At 40.3% G+C, this 16,140-nt stretch overlaps 1 protein-coding gene across 1 annotated transcript in view; it reads left to right on the plus strand.

Annotated features, from left to right (window-relative positions):
• Positions 1–16,140, plus strand: part of LOC110473819 (transcription initiation factor TFIID subunit 4) — a 148,655-nt gene that overhangs the window by 101,820 nt on the left and 30,695 nt on the right. The window contains exon 14 of the mRNA XM_031505873.3: positions 297–419. Within this exon, the coding sequence (XP_031361733.2) occupies positions 297–419 (123 nt within the window). The remainder of the gene's footprint in view (positions 1–296; positions 420–16,140) is intronic.

A 16,140-nucleotide genomic window follows, 5' to 3' on the forward strand; every position in this document is an offset into this window, starting at 1 on the left:
CTGGAGATGTGTAGTTAGTATATAGTACTTGCTAAGGCAGTTTTTAATGAAAAGGATGGTGTTTTTGGAAACAGGTGAAATACTTAGAAGCAGAAATCTTGTGAAAAGTCACAAGAAAGAACTTCAGTATCTTCATTATTACTCTATGGCCAGGCTGCTAAAATAGTGCTGGGAGCAGTAAAATGCTCTTGGAGATTGCTTACATGTGACTTCTGCCTGATGTTTGCAGGTCTGAAGATAACTTTTTGATAAGGCAACAGAATAAAAACTAAAGAGGGTTCTTTCCCTGTGTGCAGATGCAGCAGCAGGAGCTGGCCCAGATGAGGCAGAGGGATGCCAACCTGACGGCGCTGGCAGCCATCGGCCCCCGCAAGAAGAGGAAGCTGGATGCTCCTGGCCTGCTGACCATGGGAGGAGAGGTAAGTGTGCACCCAGAGAGGGAAAGCCCTCCTGCAGCACCTCCAGGAACAGCTGGAGCTCTCCTGCTCTGCTGCAGGGAGGTGTGTCATGTGGAAATGCACATCAGCACAGCAATCTTACAAGACCATCTCCTTGTAGTTGTATTTTCCAGTGTGAATTTTCAGCAGATCAGTAAAGAATGTTTTTTTCAATAGTTGAATGTGAAGTGTAGGTCTTAAACTGTTCGCTGCCTTTATATTTGTTTTCTCCTCTGCATAATCTGAAAAAAAACAAAAAGAGTGGGGAATGAAGAAGTATCTGAAAAAACATAACTGTAGTCTTGCTTACAGTTTGAACCAATAGACTGTAGTAATACCAGTGTGGGTTTGTGCTAAATATGTGTCTAAACGTCTTCTAAAATGTCAAGGTGTCCCCCACAACTGCAAAGATGAGTTTAGAATCATGCTAAATTGTAATTTCCAGAAGAATACTGTGCTCTAGAAATAGGATCAGATTCATTAGCATGATTCTCCTGATATTGTATGTGGAGAAGTAGCTGTGGCTACACAATAAATGCAAAATTGTCGAAAGCCTCATCTATATTAAGCAAGGTGGAGAAGCAGGGTGCTGTGGTGCTCTGCTGTGGGTGGCTCTGTAAGAGCACTGTATTGTTTGGTACAGATACACTTGGGCTGCTTTTCCTTCTGCTGAGTCTGCCCACGCAGTGGAGTCAGAGGAATTCTCCCTATTACATGCCTGTTCTGAGGAAAATGCAAACATTTTGTTTTGAATAGCTAAACTAACAGTTTTGGCTCAGACATTTGACTGTCTAAATGCCAGGCATTTCCAAAGGCCTTTTTGTTTCCCATTTTGGATAGCTTTTATCTGACTTCTCTTCTTGTTTCGTGTGCTAAGATTAGGGCTAGGGAATTAGCTGAGCTAGGAACAGAAGTGGATCCTGTTTACACTCTAAAATTGACTTAGGACTTCAGATATGTAGGAGGTACTCCCGTTTCTGGTAACGTTTATTTCAGACTGAGGGAGTTTCTCAGGTTTTCTGTTGTCCTGTTATTCCCTTCCTTTTAGTCTCCCTCCTTTATCTTAAATTCAGTTAAGAATTCTGTTCTCCACATGCACCTCTAACAAATCTCACAGCAACAGGCCCAAAGATGCTTTCATTAGAAGCTCGACTGGGTGGTCATAGCTTTGGATTTCCCTCATGTAAAAATAATTTGAACATTTTAATAATACATGGATCCCTTCAGATTTTAACACTTCACCAAAGGAATATTTTATCTTGAGGAACAGAATTTAATTTTTATTGTCTGTTCCCTTTAAAAAAATACTTTTTTGTAAGTATTAATAACTTGATGAACAAATAGTGGTTACCTTCAGTGAGTGAAGTATTTTAATCAGAGCTTTATATCTGAACAGCTTCCCTAGAAGCTCCTTATTCTCTTGCTGCAGTGCTTTAAGGAAAAATAAAGATCCGGGGTAAATTCCAAAGGCTTCTGGTTATTTTTGCTTCCTTTTGCTGCTCTCCTAGCCTAAATTTTGCTGAACAACTCTATTGTTCCATTGGCAAACTATTCCCGAAGTTTTTGCCGATCCATGGATTTCCTGGAGCCATGAACTGTGTGCCAGTTCAGATGGAATTGCTCCCATCCCTCTTCTCCTAGCTTCAAACCATCCTGGCTAGCTCATATAGATGGCTGGCTGGAAGCTGATTTCAAGGTCTTGGAAACTGTATCTGCATTATTCAATGTCTTTTGTAGGGAACAGGACCTAAAGTACTGCAGGAGCTGTGTCACACAGCTTGGCTCCTAGAAACTCCCTTTCTGGTATTCTGAGCTTATTAGGGCTGCTATGCAGAAATAAACTCAACTCCTCCAAAATGTTTCACTGTAAAAAGGTACTGGAATTTTGTATTCTCTGTCTAAGACTGTCTGATATCTCTTCTTTGGGTTTCTGGAGATTATAAACATCATTATGATTCTGTGTTCTATGGTACCAACACCTCCTGAGCCCAATTCCTCCTTCAAATCTCCAACCTCCTCTATAGTCTATGACACTCGGATTTCTCCCAGCAATTTCTAAGCTGCTTAAAACCCTTTCTACTGGTAATTTCTGCTTGCAAGGTCTGATTTGGCCAGAGCTTTTTTGGCCTGCCCTTTCTTTTGGTCAAAACACAGGTTTTGCATTGAAGTTGCTCATCTCCTTATTAACCTTTTTTGACTTGCATGTCTGCTTTTATTGCAACTGGGAGCCTGCATGTTTACTGATCCAAAAAGATGTCACTTACAAATCATCCCACCCTGGCATGTTCCTTTTTCTGTTTTCTAAATTAACTCTTGTTTAACTGAAGTCTTGTTGACTTGACTTAGTTGTATTGGCCATTTTTCAGTGAGCAGTGCTGGTTTTCAGTATTGGTTTTGCAGAAATACTAACAATTTCTTTTTGGAAATTGGATCTTCTTAATAATACCCTTTCCATCTGATCAGGAGGCTAATTTAGAAGTAATGATGGATGTTCTACTTAAGACAAGAATTTGATGGAAAAGATTAGTATTTCTGTATTTAAGTACTGTTTGTTACCAAGAGAAAAACTGCTCCTTCTACAGCTTTTGGAAATGTGAAAAGCTTTTGTTAATAACTGTAAATATTTTCTACCAGCACTTTGTTTGAGAGTATTTTCTTTAAACTTTGTTGTCTGTCTCACATTGCCAAAGCTCATTTGGACTTCTTTGCTTGTTTTCAAGCCATAGCCAAATAGACTTTTTTTGGATGACAGGATTATTATAAATTATCAAGACCAGGCCCATCATTCCTGGACTAGTACAGCTAATATTTTATACTACTTTTACCTGGGGACATGGAAGATCGGTAGTTTTGGAGTGAGATTATTTTTACTATTTTTTTTTTTTTTAATTTGCTTCCATGTGCAACCATATGAAAAAATGCCTTTCCAAAACATGGGAACAATATTTTGTACAACAGATGAGCAGGGGCTCTGTATTCCCAAATAACACGGACACCAAGTGAGTGGCTGGTTTCAGACCACGAATACAGAATGGCCTTGGCTAATGGCACTGTCCCAGTCCCAATCCCTTCCTTTTGCTCTGGCTCCTGCACCCTGGGCTGACCCACCTCCATTTGATAAACAGGAAAAAGACTGATCTAACAACAGTAAAAAGTGAATAGTTCCTGCTTGCTTGTTGAAGTAGTTTGGCCTAGAGCCCAGTGGAAAAGGAACACTGGAAAAGGAACTTATAACCAGACAGAGACAGCAAATGTGAGATCACCTGCACTTGATTTGCTTCCTTTTTAGTACTTTTTGTGTCTGCTCATACTTTAGATGATCTGCTAGAAACACAGCTGCCTCTGTAGCAGCCAGCAGCTCATCAGGAATTCAGCCTGCTTATTATTATAATGTGCTTTAGATCAAGAGTGAAGGAGAAGAGGGAAAGAGAAGCAAGATACCTTTGGAAGGATTCAGCTTCTCTGCCTGGCAGATTTGAAAATACTGCATTTGTGGAATTTTTTAGGGGCTTTCTGTTTCTTTAGTAATACGAGACAAAAATTATTGGGAAATATCTTCTAAAGTCACAGTTTTTTGGAATTCAGTGTGTGATTATCCAGTTAAGTATGTAAGGATCCTGGCCCATGTTATGTGCTTAGCAGCAATGCTGCCCAGGTCTGATCTGTGCTGTGGTCCTGTGACACTCAGCAGTGGGTGACACAAACAGGTTACAACATCCAGGACAGCAAGCCCTGAAGTTTTTCAGTTAGCATCCCTAAGCACCTCTAATGTCAGATTAAATATAAGGTTTGGGTTGCTTTTTACCTTAGTTGCTTTTTGATTGATTTTGAATCCATTCAGTTAATATTTTTTTCTTGAATTATAAGGCTTTTAAGAGTTAGAATTAAAATTTTTGTTTCTTTATGAAATAGATATTTTCATGTAATCGTAAGAGTTGGAGCTTTAGCCATTGCAAGACTAGGTCAGGTAGCTTTATAAGCTAAATATTTGAGTAATGCTAAGGTGGCATGGATGCAGAATTTGCATATTTTCAAGTCCCTCATTTCTTAATATGGAATTAAAGTGTAAAGGTTAAATACAAGTGTTTTTCTCTATTTAATAATAATAATAATAATAATAATAATAATAATAATAATAAATAATTTGGCTTTTCATCAAGACCTATGGCTAGTATGCCAAAAGACATAAATACAGAGTATATGTTTGAAGTATCTGAGGGTATAATTTGTTTAAATATCAAGTAAAAGCCCTCTCCTGGTACTTGCTGGCACAGATGGTTTTTGAATACTGAGCTTCCAAAGGCAGCTTCAGGGCTAGTTCAGTGAATCACTGCTTATTGAAGACAGTCATTTTAGGGATAAGAAAAAGCCCTCTTCCTCACACAGCAGCAGAGCAGTCATCTTAAGAATATTCAGCAAACTATCCCAAACAGCATCTTTCAAAATGTGCAGGACCATATGTTGGGCCAGTGCTCAAGGGAGATCTGATACTCTGGGTGTTATCCGCTATATTCCAGCCATTATATTAGTCAAGAAAGATAATGTTCTTGCAGATGTGGAAAGTCCCAAAACTAAGAGTTACAACAGAGATGTTTTGTGTAGAGCAACGCTAATTACTGAAGTGATTGCAAGATGTATTTTGGGTATGAGGCACCAAATTTTGTAATTAAATTAATCTTTCAGATGGTATAATTTGAGTATTTTAAAGCTGTTTTCACATTTAGGTTTTTTACAAAACATGATTAAGATTGTGGTTTAAGACACTGAAATTTGTGTTGTACCAGAGGCAGACATACAGAAAGTTACTTAATATTACTGTCTGTTAGGTCTTTATACTTTTAGTAACTCCTGATTTCTAAGTGGAAACGTAAGGATGGATTCAGGATTATATGGGAAGCACTTGGGTATGTGCTATAGTGGGAAAAAAGTACTTTTGACTGCAGTCTCTCTTTGGTTATGCAGTACTGAACGTGACTCATTTCAGCTGACATTCTCACCTCATACTTGGGTTATCCATGGACATTTCAGCAATACCTGCAATTATTCCTCAAATCTGTTGTCAATATTTTAATAATATTAAGAAGACATCAGGATACTAGGTAATTTTCTCTTTGGAAGGGGTTAGACATGAGCTATCTCTTGGAAAACCTGGCCTTGTTTCCTTCCTTTCTTGCCTTTTAAACCATAAGAGATGTGTAGTGTGTCCTGCAGAAGTCTCTGCTATAAGAGGGTTATGCCTTGGCTTCTGTCCAAAGTTTCTACTCAGTGAATATTACCCACTTTAGATGGTCATGAATCAGCCAATATATGAGGCATAACTGCTCCTGACAGACCCAAAAGAACTAGAACCAAGGAATAGGATTTTTGGTGAGAAACACCAATCATCAGTATTGACGTTCTCTGAGCAAATCTTTAGGCTGTTCCCTCACCTTTCTGGAACTAAAGTTTATTTTATGACATCCACTTCCAGAGATCCTTGGAACAACTTGTTCAACAACTCAAGTCTCATCTTGGCCATCCTACCGTATGGCTGGTTCTTGATAAATTACTTTTTGTTTAAAGTGGTCAAGATATGTTTAGAAAGCACTGGCATCTAAAGCCCTTTACACTGGTTAAGCTTGAGTTATATGGAAGAGATACAATGGAGCAGAACATCTTTTGCAAGCATTTATGGATCAAGAAGTTAAAATTTGCTTTTTAAGCCTCTAGACTAAGAGCAGAACAGGAGGAATTTTTATGATTTGTTGTATCATTACCTTTCCAAGAACTCTTTGCTCCATGTGTCATTGACATGATAGAATGCAGTGTTCTCTCAGACCTGTATTGGTGTAGGATGTCACTTCTGCTGACAGTTATGATTTAATTTGAGGTATCCCAAAACTATCACTTAAATTTATGGGTTTGAATCTTCAAGGAGACGGAAGAAAGGAGTCTGTCCTTACTTTTTTTTTTAATGGAATTACATGCATACTACCTTATAAATCTTTAAAAATCTCAAGTTTGGCTCCAACTTCTCTTTTACTTCTGTTTTGTTTTCCTTCCTGTTTTCAAACTTAAATCAGTATTAAAATAGTTCACCATAAACATGTTGATATCTATTTCAAAAGCAGTATTTTTAAACACTCTATAGATTATATCCTAATTAGTAATTTTACCTTTTCCCTTATTCTTAAATGAACGAGACTTCCATTTAAAAATCTATTGCCGCAGTGATGAGTTTTCATTTTTAAAAAATTTAATTCAAGCAGTGTTTTAGTCCATGATGAACACAAACTGGGCTTTTTTAGAATTCTGGTTTTATTTTGTAAAGCATAATTTATAAACATTAATGCTTCTTACACACTTATCAGTAAAACTAGGAAGACATTGAAGATGCTGGATAACGCAGTGGTTACATTGATGATTAATAATTGTAACTGGGAGGGAATGTATAGAAATACATTTCCGTGCCAGTTGCAAACAGGCAGGAATACAAACAGCGAGTCAGGAGGCAGTAGAACATTTTTGCATGGATCTCAGTTCACAGGAGGAAAAAGCCAGGCAGCAATGCAAGAAAATAGCAAGTGGGCTCTGTGCCAGGAAAAACATTCTTTTTTACTAGTAGAACAGGTTTGCATGTGGTGTGTGTTCCTTTGATCTATGGAACACAAAATATTCTGACAGAGGTTCAATGATATTAATAATTTTTCCTTATTGGCCAAGACAAATTTGATTTTTACTTCATTTGGAGATGGAAGTTGGTGCCACCTGACTGCATGATGTAAATGTAGCATGCAGGAGGAGACCATGAGAGCATTTTTTTTCTCTGCGTCTCAAAGATTTCTACTGCATTCTTACTTAAATAGTGTTTTGTTCTTTTTTTTTTTTTCTTAATAGAAATAGAAATCCTCCTCCTTGGTTATAAAAAAAATTACTACATTTTTAAAAAGAAAATGTTATCAATATGGTAATAATAAATAAAATACTTTTATTTATGTATACCTTGTAAATACAGTGTGTGCAGCTTACTAGCGTGGAAAATGAGAACTTGGCACAAAGATTTCTGAGTAGCTAGGAGTTCATCCATTATTTGTCAATCCCTATGGAGCACTACTGAAATTCCTGTGTTTTTCTTCCAAAAAGCTACCACCGTGAGGATGTGTGGAGACAGAGGGTATATGAATTTGTATTGTGGGGTTTTTTTGGAGTTAGTTTTGGGTTGAGTTTTTCTGTATTTTTGGTTGTCTTCTCTCTGTCCAGACATTGAAGAATAGAATCTATTTTGCAGTCTCTGTTTCTCTGATGCTTATAACTACAAATTTTTTCTTCTGGCTAAGTAAAGTTGGCAAGACTAAGAGAAGGCATGGAAGGGTCTAGCAGAGGGTTTGCCCATTGACTTTAGAAGGTAATGCCCAAGGTGCTGTGACAATTTTAGATGTTAGTGAAAATAATTTTTTAAACCTGACCAGAAAATTTTCAAGGTGTAACTTTTCAACCCGTGCATGGAAAGATTCATACCTGTATCTTAAGGTGGCAATGTTTCCCATTGAAGTAATTCTTCCCTAGAGCAGTCAGATGAATCATCAAATAGATTAATTTCCTTCTGCTTCAATCCTATTCACTGCCAGGTAAATTTTGTGGAATAATCTTTTTCCTCTTTGTCTAAAATCTTTTTTACTGAAGTTAAGGTTTGGAAAAAGTCTGAAGAACTTAAAATGTATAGTTTTTGATTTTTTTCAGCCAATTCTTTTATAGGCAGTCAAGTAATGTGTCGGTCCTAGAGAGAGTGACAATTAGTCATTTAACATTTTTAGTTTACCCTGGGCCTTTGGGCAAACAGTCTTGAATGTCAAGGAAATTTGGTTGCCAGCGTCTAAACAGCCTACCTAGAAGTCCTGAACACAACTTGTTACTTTACCTGCTGTCAACTGCACAACCAAACCTTGTCCAAGCTGTGGTGGGAATGAAGCTGCATGTAAGCTTCTCCACTCCACTCTTCCCCTGCTTCTAGTGAGAGAGGGATGGAGGCAGAGGGGTGAGAAAGCAATTTACTGAAAACAAACAGCAGCGAGATAGGAAATGCACAGGAACAGAACAGTATCCATAGCAAAAGGGCACAAAAGAGCAGGAAAGATGAAACATGAAAGAAGTTCCCCACCTCTGCTCAGCTCCGTGTGGCTGAGGCCAAAACAAGACTTTTTCCTGTGGATCAGCTGTGGCACATGGGTGTTCCTGGGACAAAAACAAGGTGGAGGTGCTCCCACAGCTGCATTTTCTGTCCTGAGACAACAGAAGCAGTGTGGGACAAACCCCAAAAGGCTGGATGGTCAGTGTGGCACTGCCCGCTCCCTGCTGTGGTCAGCAGGGCTCTGCCAGGCTCCGCTGGCTGCCTGGAGCCACATCCGTGCCCTGCTGAGGAGTGGCAGGGGGACACTCCACAGTGCTGGTGCCACAACTTCCCTGGGGAAGAAACTCAACAAAATGCCAGTTCTGGTGTATGGCTGCATTTTCGTCCCCCTGAAGCCACATCCCAAGGGATGGTGTGGGTGGTATACAGCAGCAATGGCCACGCCTCCCTCTGCCTTGGCACTGTGAATTGTGGACAGCTGAATGTGGTCTGTTGGTAAAAAAGTATCAGTTCTTAAATTAAAAACAAAACAAAAGCCCGACAGATAAGCATCGAATTCAGAATTGGCTCTTGGGCTATTTTCAATAGTCCAATTGAAAACAAGCTTAGTGTGTAAGAAAGAGAAATTAAAAGAGGCCTTTCATGGTTTCCTTTTGCCATGTCCAAGTTTTCCAAGATTTTGCTGTAAATCAGAATGTTTTCATGAGTGTTTAATAGGTGAATATCATATGTATATCTGTGCACAAAATTTAAAGGCAGGTCCCTATTACAGGTTTTATAAGTGATGTCATCATGAAATGGCACAATATCAGCAGTTTGTGGTGCAAGCAAATTTAGTTTGACCAACTTTGCTGTTCAAAGAACATGATACATTTTAATCCCTGTGATCTGTTCTAAATTGAAAAAGTATTTTGAGCAAATACATGTTTCATTTGGAAAGGAATGCTCACCCTTCTTCTACACGTGTTGACCAGCCTCCTGATGTCTGCACCCCTCCTTCATAATTTGGCTGGAATTTACCAGCAATAAAATTCAAAGGTGGAGCTCAAATATTTAAATTTTGAGCTGAAACGAGCTTTTCAGCTTTGTTAAAAACTGTTCACAGATAATGGAAGAGTGTGCTTTGCACATCCTTCCTTCGTAGGAGTGATGGCAAAGTGGGTCCTGTTTGGCCACATTCATGAGAAGTTGAGCGTTGGAGCTCCAAACCTGCAAGGACATGTGCACATGCTTAACTTTAAGCAGAGTGGTGAGTTTGTTTGAAGTCAGTAATGTGCCTTGTGTAGAACATTAATTGCCTGAAATAAGCTTTCGTTGGAGCACTGTGTTCCTGTCAATCTCCCTGTGTTTCCCACTGCATGAGCTCGGCTTTGCTAGTCTCTAACTGGTGCTGGTGTAGAAAAACTCTTTATTTTCTGAATTTCTTTCTATAGTAAAACCAGGGTTTTCTTTCTAGAAATTGTCATTTTACACGTTTTTGGAAAGTCTCGTGCTTATTTGACCATGGAAGTCTTTGGGACTAATCAGTGTGTGTTAAATGCAGGTTTGTGAAATTTCCCAATGTGGCTTGAATATTACAGGCAGTATTTTGCTTTCAGAGAAATAATACAGTAAAAATAGCTAATAGTGGGATCTTCATCTTCGTATTCTTTTTGTTACATACTCTGGTCTAGTGAATGACTAGGAAAAAAGGGGGTTTTTGTTTTTGTTTTGCCTGGAGTCAAACAGGAGCATGCTGGTTAAAGGGATTCTGTGGGGGCTGGAGAGGGCCTGAGGGAACTCGGAGAGACATCTACCACCAGCAGCTTGTCTGTTCTAGCTAATTATAGCTGGGGTACTGTTTACTTTAGTGGTGTACTCCTTATTTATTAGTTACTTGGTTACTGCTTGCCTTCAAGTTACAGGCTGGCAGCCAGTTCCTGCAGGGGAGGTGCAATAGGGAGGGAAGGGCATCAGGCAGAACTGCAGCTCCCCAACCTTGGCAAGATTTCGTAGGCTGGTGGAGTTTGGGATTTTTTTAACACTGGCAACCCGAGAGATGGTCAAAAAGAGAAGCAGAGAAGTTAAAAAATAGTGACAACTTAAGGAAATGTTTACCATCTAGAAGGACTGTGGTGATAAAATTATCATTACTATCTCCATGACTCGTAAGTCAAACTTGGGTTTTTTCCTGTCCCTCTCCTTCTGTCTTTGGAGAAAAAAATCTCTCATTTTTGGCCTGTGTGAAGTTACAATGATTTGCATAAAATTCCAGTCTTTATAGCTTTTGAACTGGTATGAGTTTGTGGGATTCTGGAGTGAGTTTCACAGGGTAGTTTTGCTACCTTGTTAGTTACAGATCAGTTTTCCAAGCGTGACTGAATATACACACAGACATTTCACAGTGTTAACTAAAACTAAGTTAAATTATTACAAAACATGGGTATGGAAACCATGGGCCACTTAGGAGTCCCAGTCCTGAAGAGTCAGACCTCTGAACCATTGAACCACTTTGGGAACTCTTACCCTACCTCACCCTCCAACTTTTCTGATGAGCTTTGAGCTGCCCTGTGGATGAGGTGTCTGAAGGATGTAGTGCAGTAGACCTATTTTTATTGGCTTTTGTTATTTTGTTTGTAACATTCTTGGTTTAATAATTATCTCAGCAAACAAAAGGGCAAAGAACAACCATGTTGTATGGGAAGGCAAATGAGGAGAATTATGAGGTTTTCTGCAGCTGTGTTTGAGAAAGTAGAAGATGTCATAAATAGTGATTTCTGTGCTATAGCAGCATGAAAATAGTGCTGGTCCATGCTATAGTTTTATCAAGAAAAGGGATAATTCTCTAGTCTTTTTGAGCATGACACTTTCTTGCAAAGACGGGCTCAACAAGAGCTGAAGCAATTGATGCACCAATTACTGAACAATTTAGAGGAAGCTCTGCCAGGAGAGTGAGTAAAAAGTTCCCTAAAAAGCCAAGTTTCTGTGTCCAAAGGAGAAGGTAAGGAATATAAGGAGCACAACAGGTTAAACAGCCTTGGCCAAAGAAGTGAGTACCCCCAGGCAGAGCAGCATCTCTAATCAGTGGTAGTGGTATGAGCTCTGAGGGGAGGGAAGTTCAGGCTGGTGCTCTCATGTAACATTAAAAAGGACAAGCAGTCTGTCAGGGGAAACAGTCATTGGTATGGGATTTCTTCTCTTGATCAAAAAGACAGCAGCACTGCAGCCTGCTTTATCTGTAGGGGAGGTGTTGGCAGAGGGCATTTTTTTCCCAGGCCATATCAGTGGCCTGTGGTACATTTTTCCTAATCCATAAAAGAAACCACCTGCATTTCTCTCTTTTGCAGGCTTTTGTTAATCCCTCAGTTTTCTCTTTTTATTCTGTTTTCATTTTTATGCTATAACAGTTTTTTAAAAAGCAACTTTAAGTGACATCTTTACAAAGCAAAAAATTAGCTGCATCTAATGGGCTTGAAAAATGTGCCTAGTGCTTGTCTGCAAAGCCAAAATTACTTTTCTCATCTCTGTAAGTAATTTTTATGAATAGCATTCAGTTTCAGTACCTTGAAGCTCAATTGAAGGAGGGAAGGGAAACAAAGTGCACTCTGCACAAGCTTGCCTCCTGCCCCTGGACACCATTGACAGCTGTAGGTGTGTTGCATGTTGGTAAAACTTACATTGCCACAAAATTCTTTTAGCAAAAGTTTTTACCTTCAGTTGTGTAGCTGCAGTGAGATGGGATAAATTTGATGCTGCTGTTGACTTAGTTTTTACTTTACTTAGTAACCGAACAATGAAGAACTGCTGTTCCCTGGTGTTCTTGTCAGCTGTGCAGGTAGTCAAAGTAGTAATAATTTGCTAGTGGTAGTAAGAGCAAACATGCATCAAGATTTCAAGTATTTTTTTCAAAATATTTCTTAAATAACTTAGAACCAGTATGGAAGGGTTTCCAGAGGAAAATTAGAAGGTAGGCTTTCTCTCTCTAAAGAGATAAATAAAAATTGCATCTTTGGGAGTATTTGACATCGTGTCTTATGTCTTGATTGAGAATCCAGAAGAAGAATTATTTTATTTACTTCAAGAAGTACTATGAACCTGAATCTTCAATTAGTTGCTTTTTAATAGTGTGAACCGTTCCTTATTTTAAGGAGCTTAGCTGTACTGGGACATGTTCTGTGGCTTCTCCTGGTTGTGGACAAGAAGTAGTACAACAGGTGATTTGATTCCACCACAGATCATTAATTTTCAGCTTTGAGTGTCCAAATCACTTAAGCAATGATACATTATTTTAGAAAATTCCTAATGAAGAGCATCTGGAGTAAAGTCTTAAAGTTCAGGTGAGAGTCAACTGTTTGTCCTAACTCTGGTTGTTCCATGATCCAATCTGGATGTGTACATTGTGTATTTCAGTGTGATGTCTGCCCAGTCTGCAGCAATTAGGGGAAATTACAGATGTTTAATGAGCATTTTATTGCTTTTCAGTTGATATTGTTAATAGGTACTGAAGACTCTAATGTTCCAAGTGTCTCCAAAATTCTCTACCTTGATCGATTTTGTGGCCCATGAGTAGATATTATTCACATACAGTATTTATTTTAGCTATAGTGATTAATACATCAGTTGGACCTATTGGGGTTTCTTTTCTACAGTGCCATATATAAAAAAATGTAATGCAATCCATAATTCAGCTTGTGTAGCCTATGTTGGGCTGTAAATCCTGGTTGGTCTGAAGTCAAATGCATTTCTTATATTACCTCTACTGGGATACAAGATTTTGTGGGCTTCATACAACTTCTAAAAAGTTATATATTGCCTTTTGTCCTAGTTTAGGGCAAATTTGGGGAAAACCCTCTGGAAGGAGCCCCCAGAAAACAAACCCCCACAGCCCCTCCCCACCCACCTGGTTTGGGAAAAAATTTTCTCTGGGAGAAGTGGAAAAGAACCTGTTTATTTAACAAACAAAGCAGTCCCCAGCACCAAAGAAAATAACAACACCAGATGACAACAAAACTCTTTCACCACTCTGCAGAGATGAACAAATCCAGAAAGTCTCTCCTGGGGGTGGTCGCCCGGGTCTGGGCACTGGGGATTGCTCTGGGCACTGGGGGTGGCTGCTGCAGATCACAGAGCGCAGGCTCTGGGTGCTCCTCGGGGTTCCCAGGTCCCAGTCCAGAGCAGGTTGGATGGTATTCAGGAAAGGAAAGGGGAAAGGGGAAAGGGGAAAGGGGAAAGGGGAAAGGGGAAAGGGGAAAGGGGAAAGGGGAAAGGGGAAAGGGGAAAGGGGAAAGGGGAAAGGGGAAAGGGGAAAGGGGAAAGGGGAAAGGAAAGGAAAGGAAAGGAAAGGAAAGGAAAGGAAAGGAAAGGAAAGGAAAGGAAAGGAAAGGAAAGGAAAGGAAAGGAAAGGAAAGGGGAAGGGAAGGAAAGGGAAGGAAAGGGGAAGGGAAGGAAAGGAAAGGGGAAGGGAAGGAAAGGAAAGGGGAAGGGAAGGAAAGGGGAAGGGAAGGAAAGGGGAAGGGAAGGAAAGGAAAGGGGAAGGAAAGGGGAAGGAAAGGGGGAGGGAAGGGGAAGGGGAAGGGGAAGGGGAAGGGGAAGGAAAGGAAAGGAAAGGAAAGGAAAGGAAAGGAAAGGAAAGGAAAGGAAAGGAAAGGAAAGGAAAGGAAAGGAAAGGAAAGGAAAGGAAAGGAAAGGAAAGGAGAAAGGAAAGGAAAGGAAAGGGGAAGGAAAGGAAAGGAAAGGGGAAGGAAAGGGAAGGGGGAGGGAAGGGAAGGGAAGGGAAGGGAAGGGAAGGGAAGGGAAGGGAAGGGAAAGGGAAAGGGAAAGGGAAAGGGAAAGGAGAAAGAAACAGTCCAGGGAAAGAATTGGTCTGCTTGTCTAAACTAACTAGGAAGCAAAAGCAAACAAAGCAAGCCAGCCAGCCAGCACTGGCCTCTTCTAGGCAACAGACCATGGAGGGAGGCGAACTGGCTGATAACAAGGCAAAACAAACCTTCACTTTCAGAGTCAGTTCTGAAAGCACAGAACATAATATCAAACATACACAGAACACACGATTGGGGATACAAACACCATAATGCCACCCTAGGACAGTGATAAAGACCAATTACTTTTTAACATAATTTTCTATATTTCAGCCCTTACTCTCTAGGTATTATATACTGCTGTGATAGATTTATTAAGTTGTACTGGGTGTGTGGGTGGGAGATAGCAAAACTATGTTTCTTCTTGTGTAACTGTTTTCCCAATTACAGATTCTACAAAATTTGATTTGTTTGTCATATTTAAATGATTAATTTAATATAAGCCATCTAATTTCAAAATACTATTTTTATGAGGCAGTATCATCTGTAACTTCTGAGTTATTTAATTAGTGCATATACTGAGATTCATCGTTTTTTTAATTAAATGTGTAATCCTATAAACCTTAACAATAGTTACATTTTTTTTAAAGTTTCGTGGGGTATTTTTATCTCCAGCATTCAATTGGTTTATGTAAGTAGCTCCTTTATGAAAACTTCATATTTGTGCTGAATTTCTGACACAACTATTCTCCAGAAGAACATCCAAGAGGAGCTCATGAGTAGCTTTTTGTGCCCTCTCCCTGCCCAGACAAAGACACTGCCCTGTCCCTGCTGGGATGGGTGTCCCAGTGGTCCCTGGGCCCTGTCCCTGCTGGAATGAGTGTCCCAATGATCCCTGAGCCCTGTCCCTGCTGGAATGTGTGTCCCAATGATCCCTGAGCCCTGTCCCTGCTGGAATGAGTGTCCCAATGATCCCTGGGCCCTGTCCCTGCTGGGATGGGTGTCCCAGTGGTCCCTGAGCCCTGTCCCTGCTGGAATGAGTGTCCCAATGATCCCTGAGCCCTGTCCCTGCTGGAATGTGTGTCCCAATGATCCCTGAGCCCTGTCCCTGCTGGAATGAGTGTCCCAATGATCCCTGGGCCCTGTCCCTGCTGGGATGGGTGTCCCAGTGGTCCCTGGGCCCTGTCCCTGCTGGATGGCTGTCAGGTTGGGCAGACACCCTGAGCTGTGTCCCGTTCACCCCGCAGCCGCTCACACTCCGCTTGCAGCGCAGCCAGCCCAGGCTCAGACCTGGCACCCGACTCCAGGGTGCCCATAGGGAAAGCCCTGTCCCTGCTGGGCTGTACCCTCTGCTGGGGATTTTCTCCCAGCTCTGGGAACAGGACACTTCTGGCTGGCTGTGCCGGCTCGTCCTGACGTTGGGATGCAGATCCACGAGAAGCATGTCATGGTGACAGGGCACTGCAACAGTCATACTCTGTCCCCGTTGATGGGGAAATGCAGCACACAGCGTAATTCGTGTTGACAGTAAGAACTTGCAGATAGGCAGCCTAAAATGGTGAAATCATTATAGAAATTTATTTAACTGGTTGAGTGGCCATAGCAGATTGGTTGAGCCAGCCAAATCTGAAGACCGTGAGGGCGGTTTCTGCTCTTCTGCTCTTTTTTATTATTATTTTTTGGCTCATTTATATATGTATCTTTGGAACATGTTTTTATCTATATTTGGGACATTTTTAAGTCTTTGAATATTTATGCTAATAACAGCATTAATAGTAATTGATAAAATATTATCTATATATTTTCATCTCTGTTCAGA

This window comes from Lonchura striata, chromosome 11 (genome assembly GCF_050655825.1).
Source record: "Lonchura striata isolate lonStrDom1 chromosome 11, ASM5065582v1, whole genome shotgun sequence".
Taxonomy (NCBI): domain Eukaryota; kingdom Metazoa; phylum Chordata; class Aves; order Passeriformes; family Estrildidae; genus Lonchura; species Lonchura striata.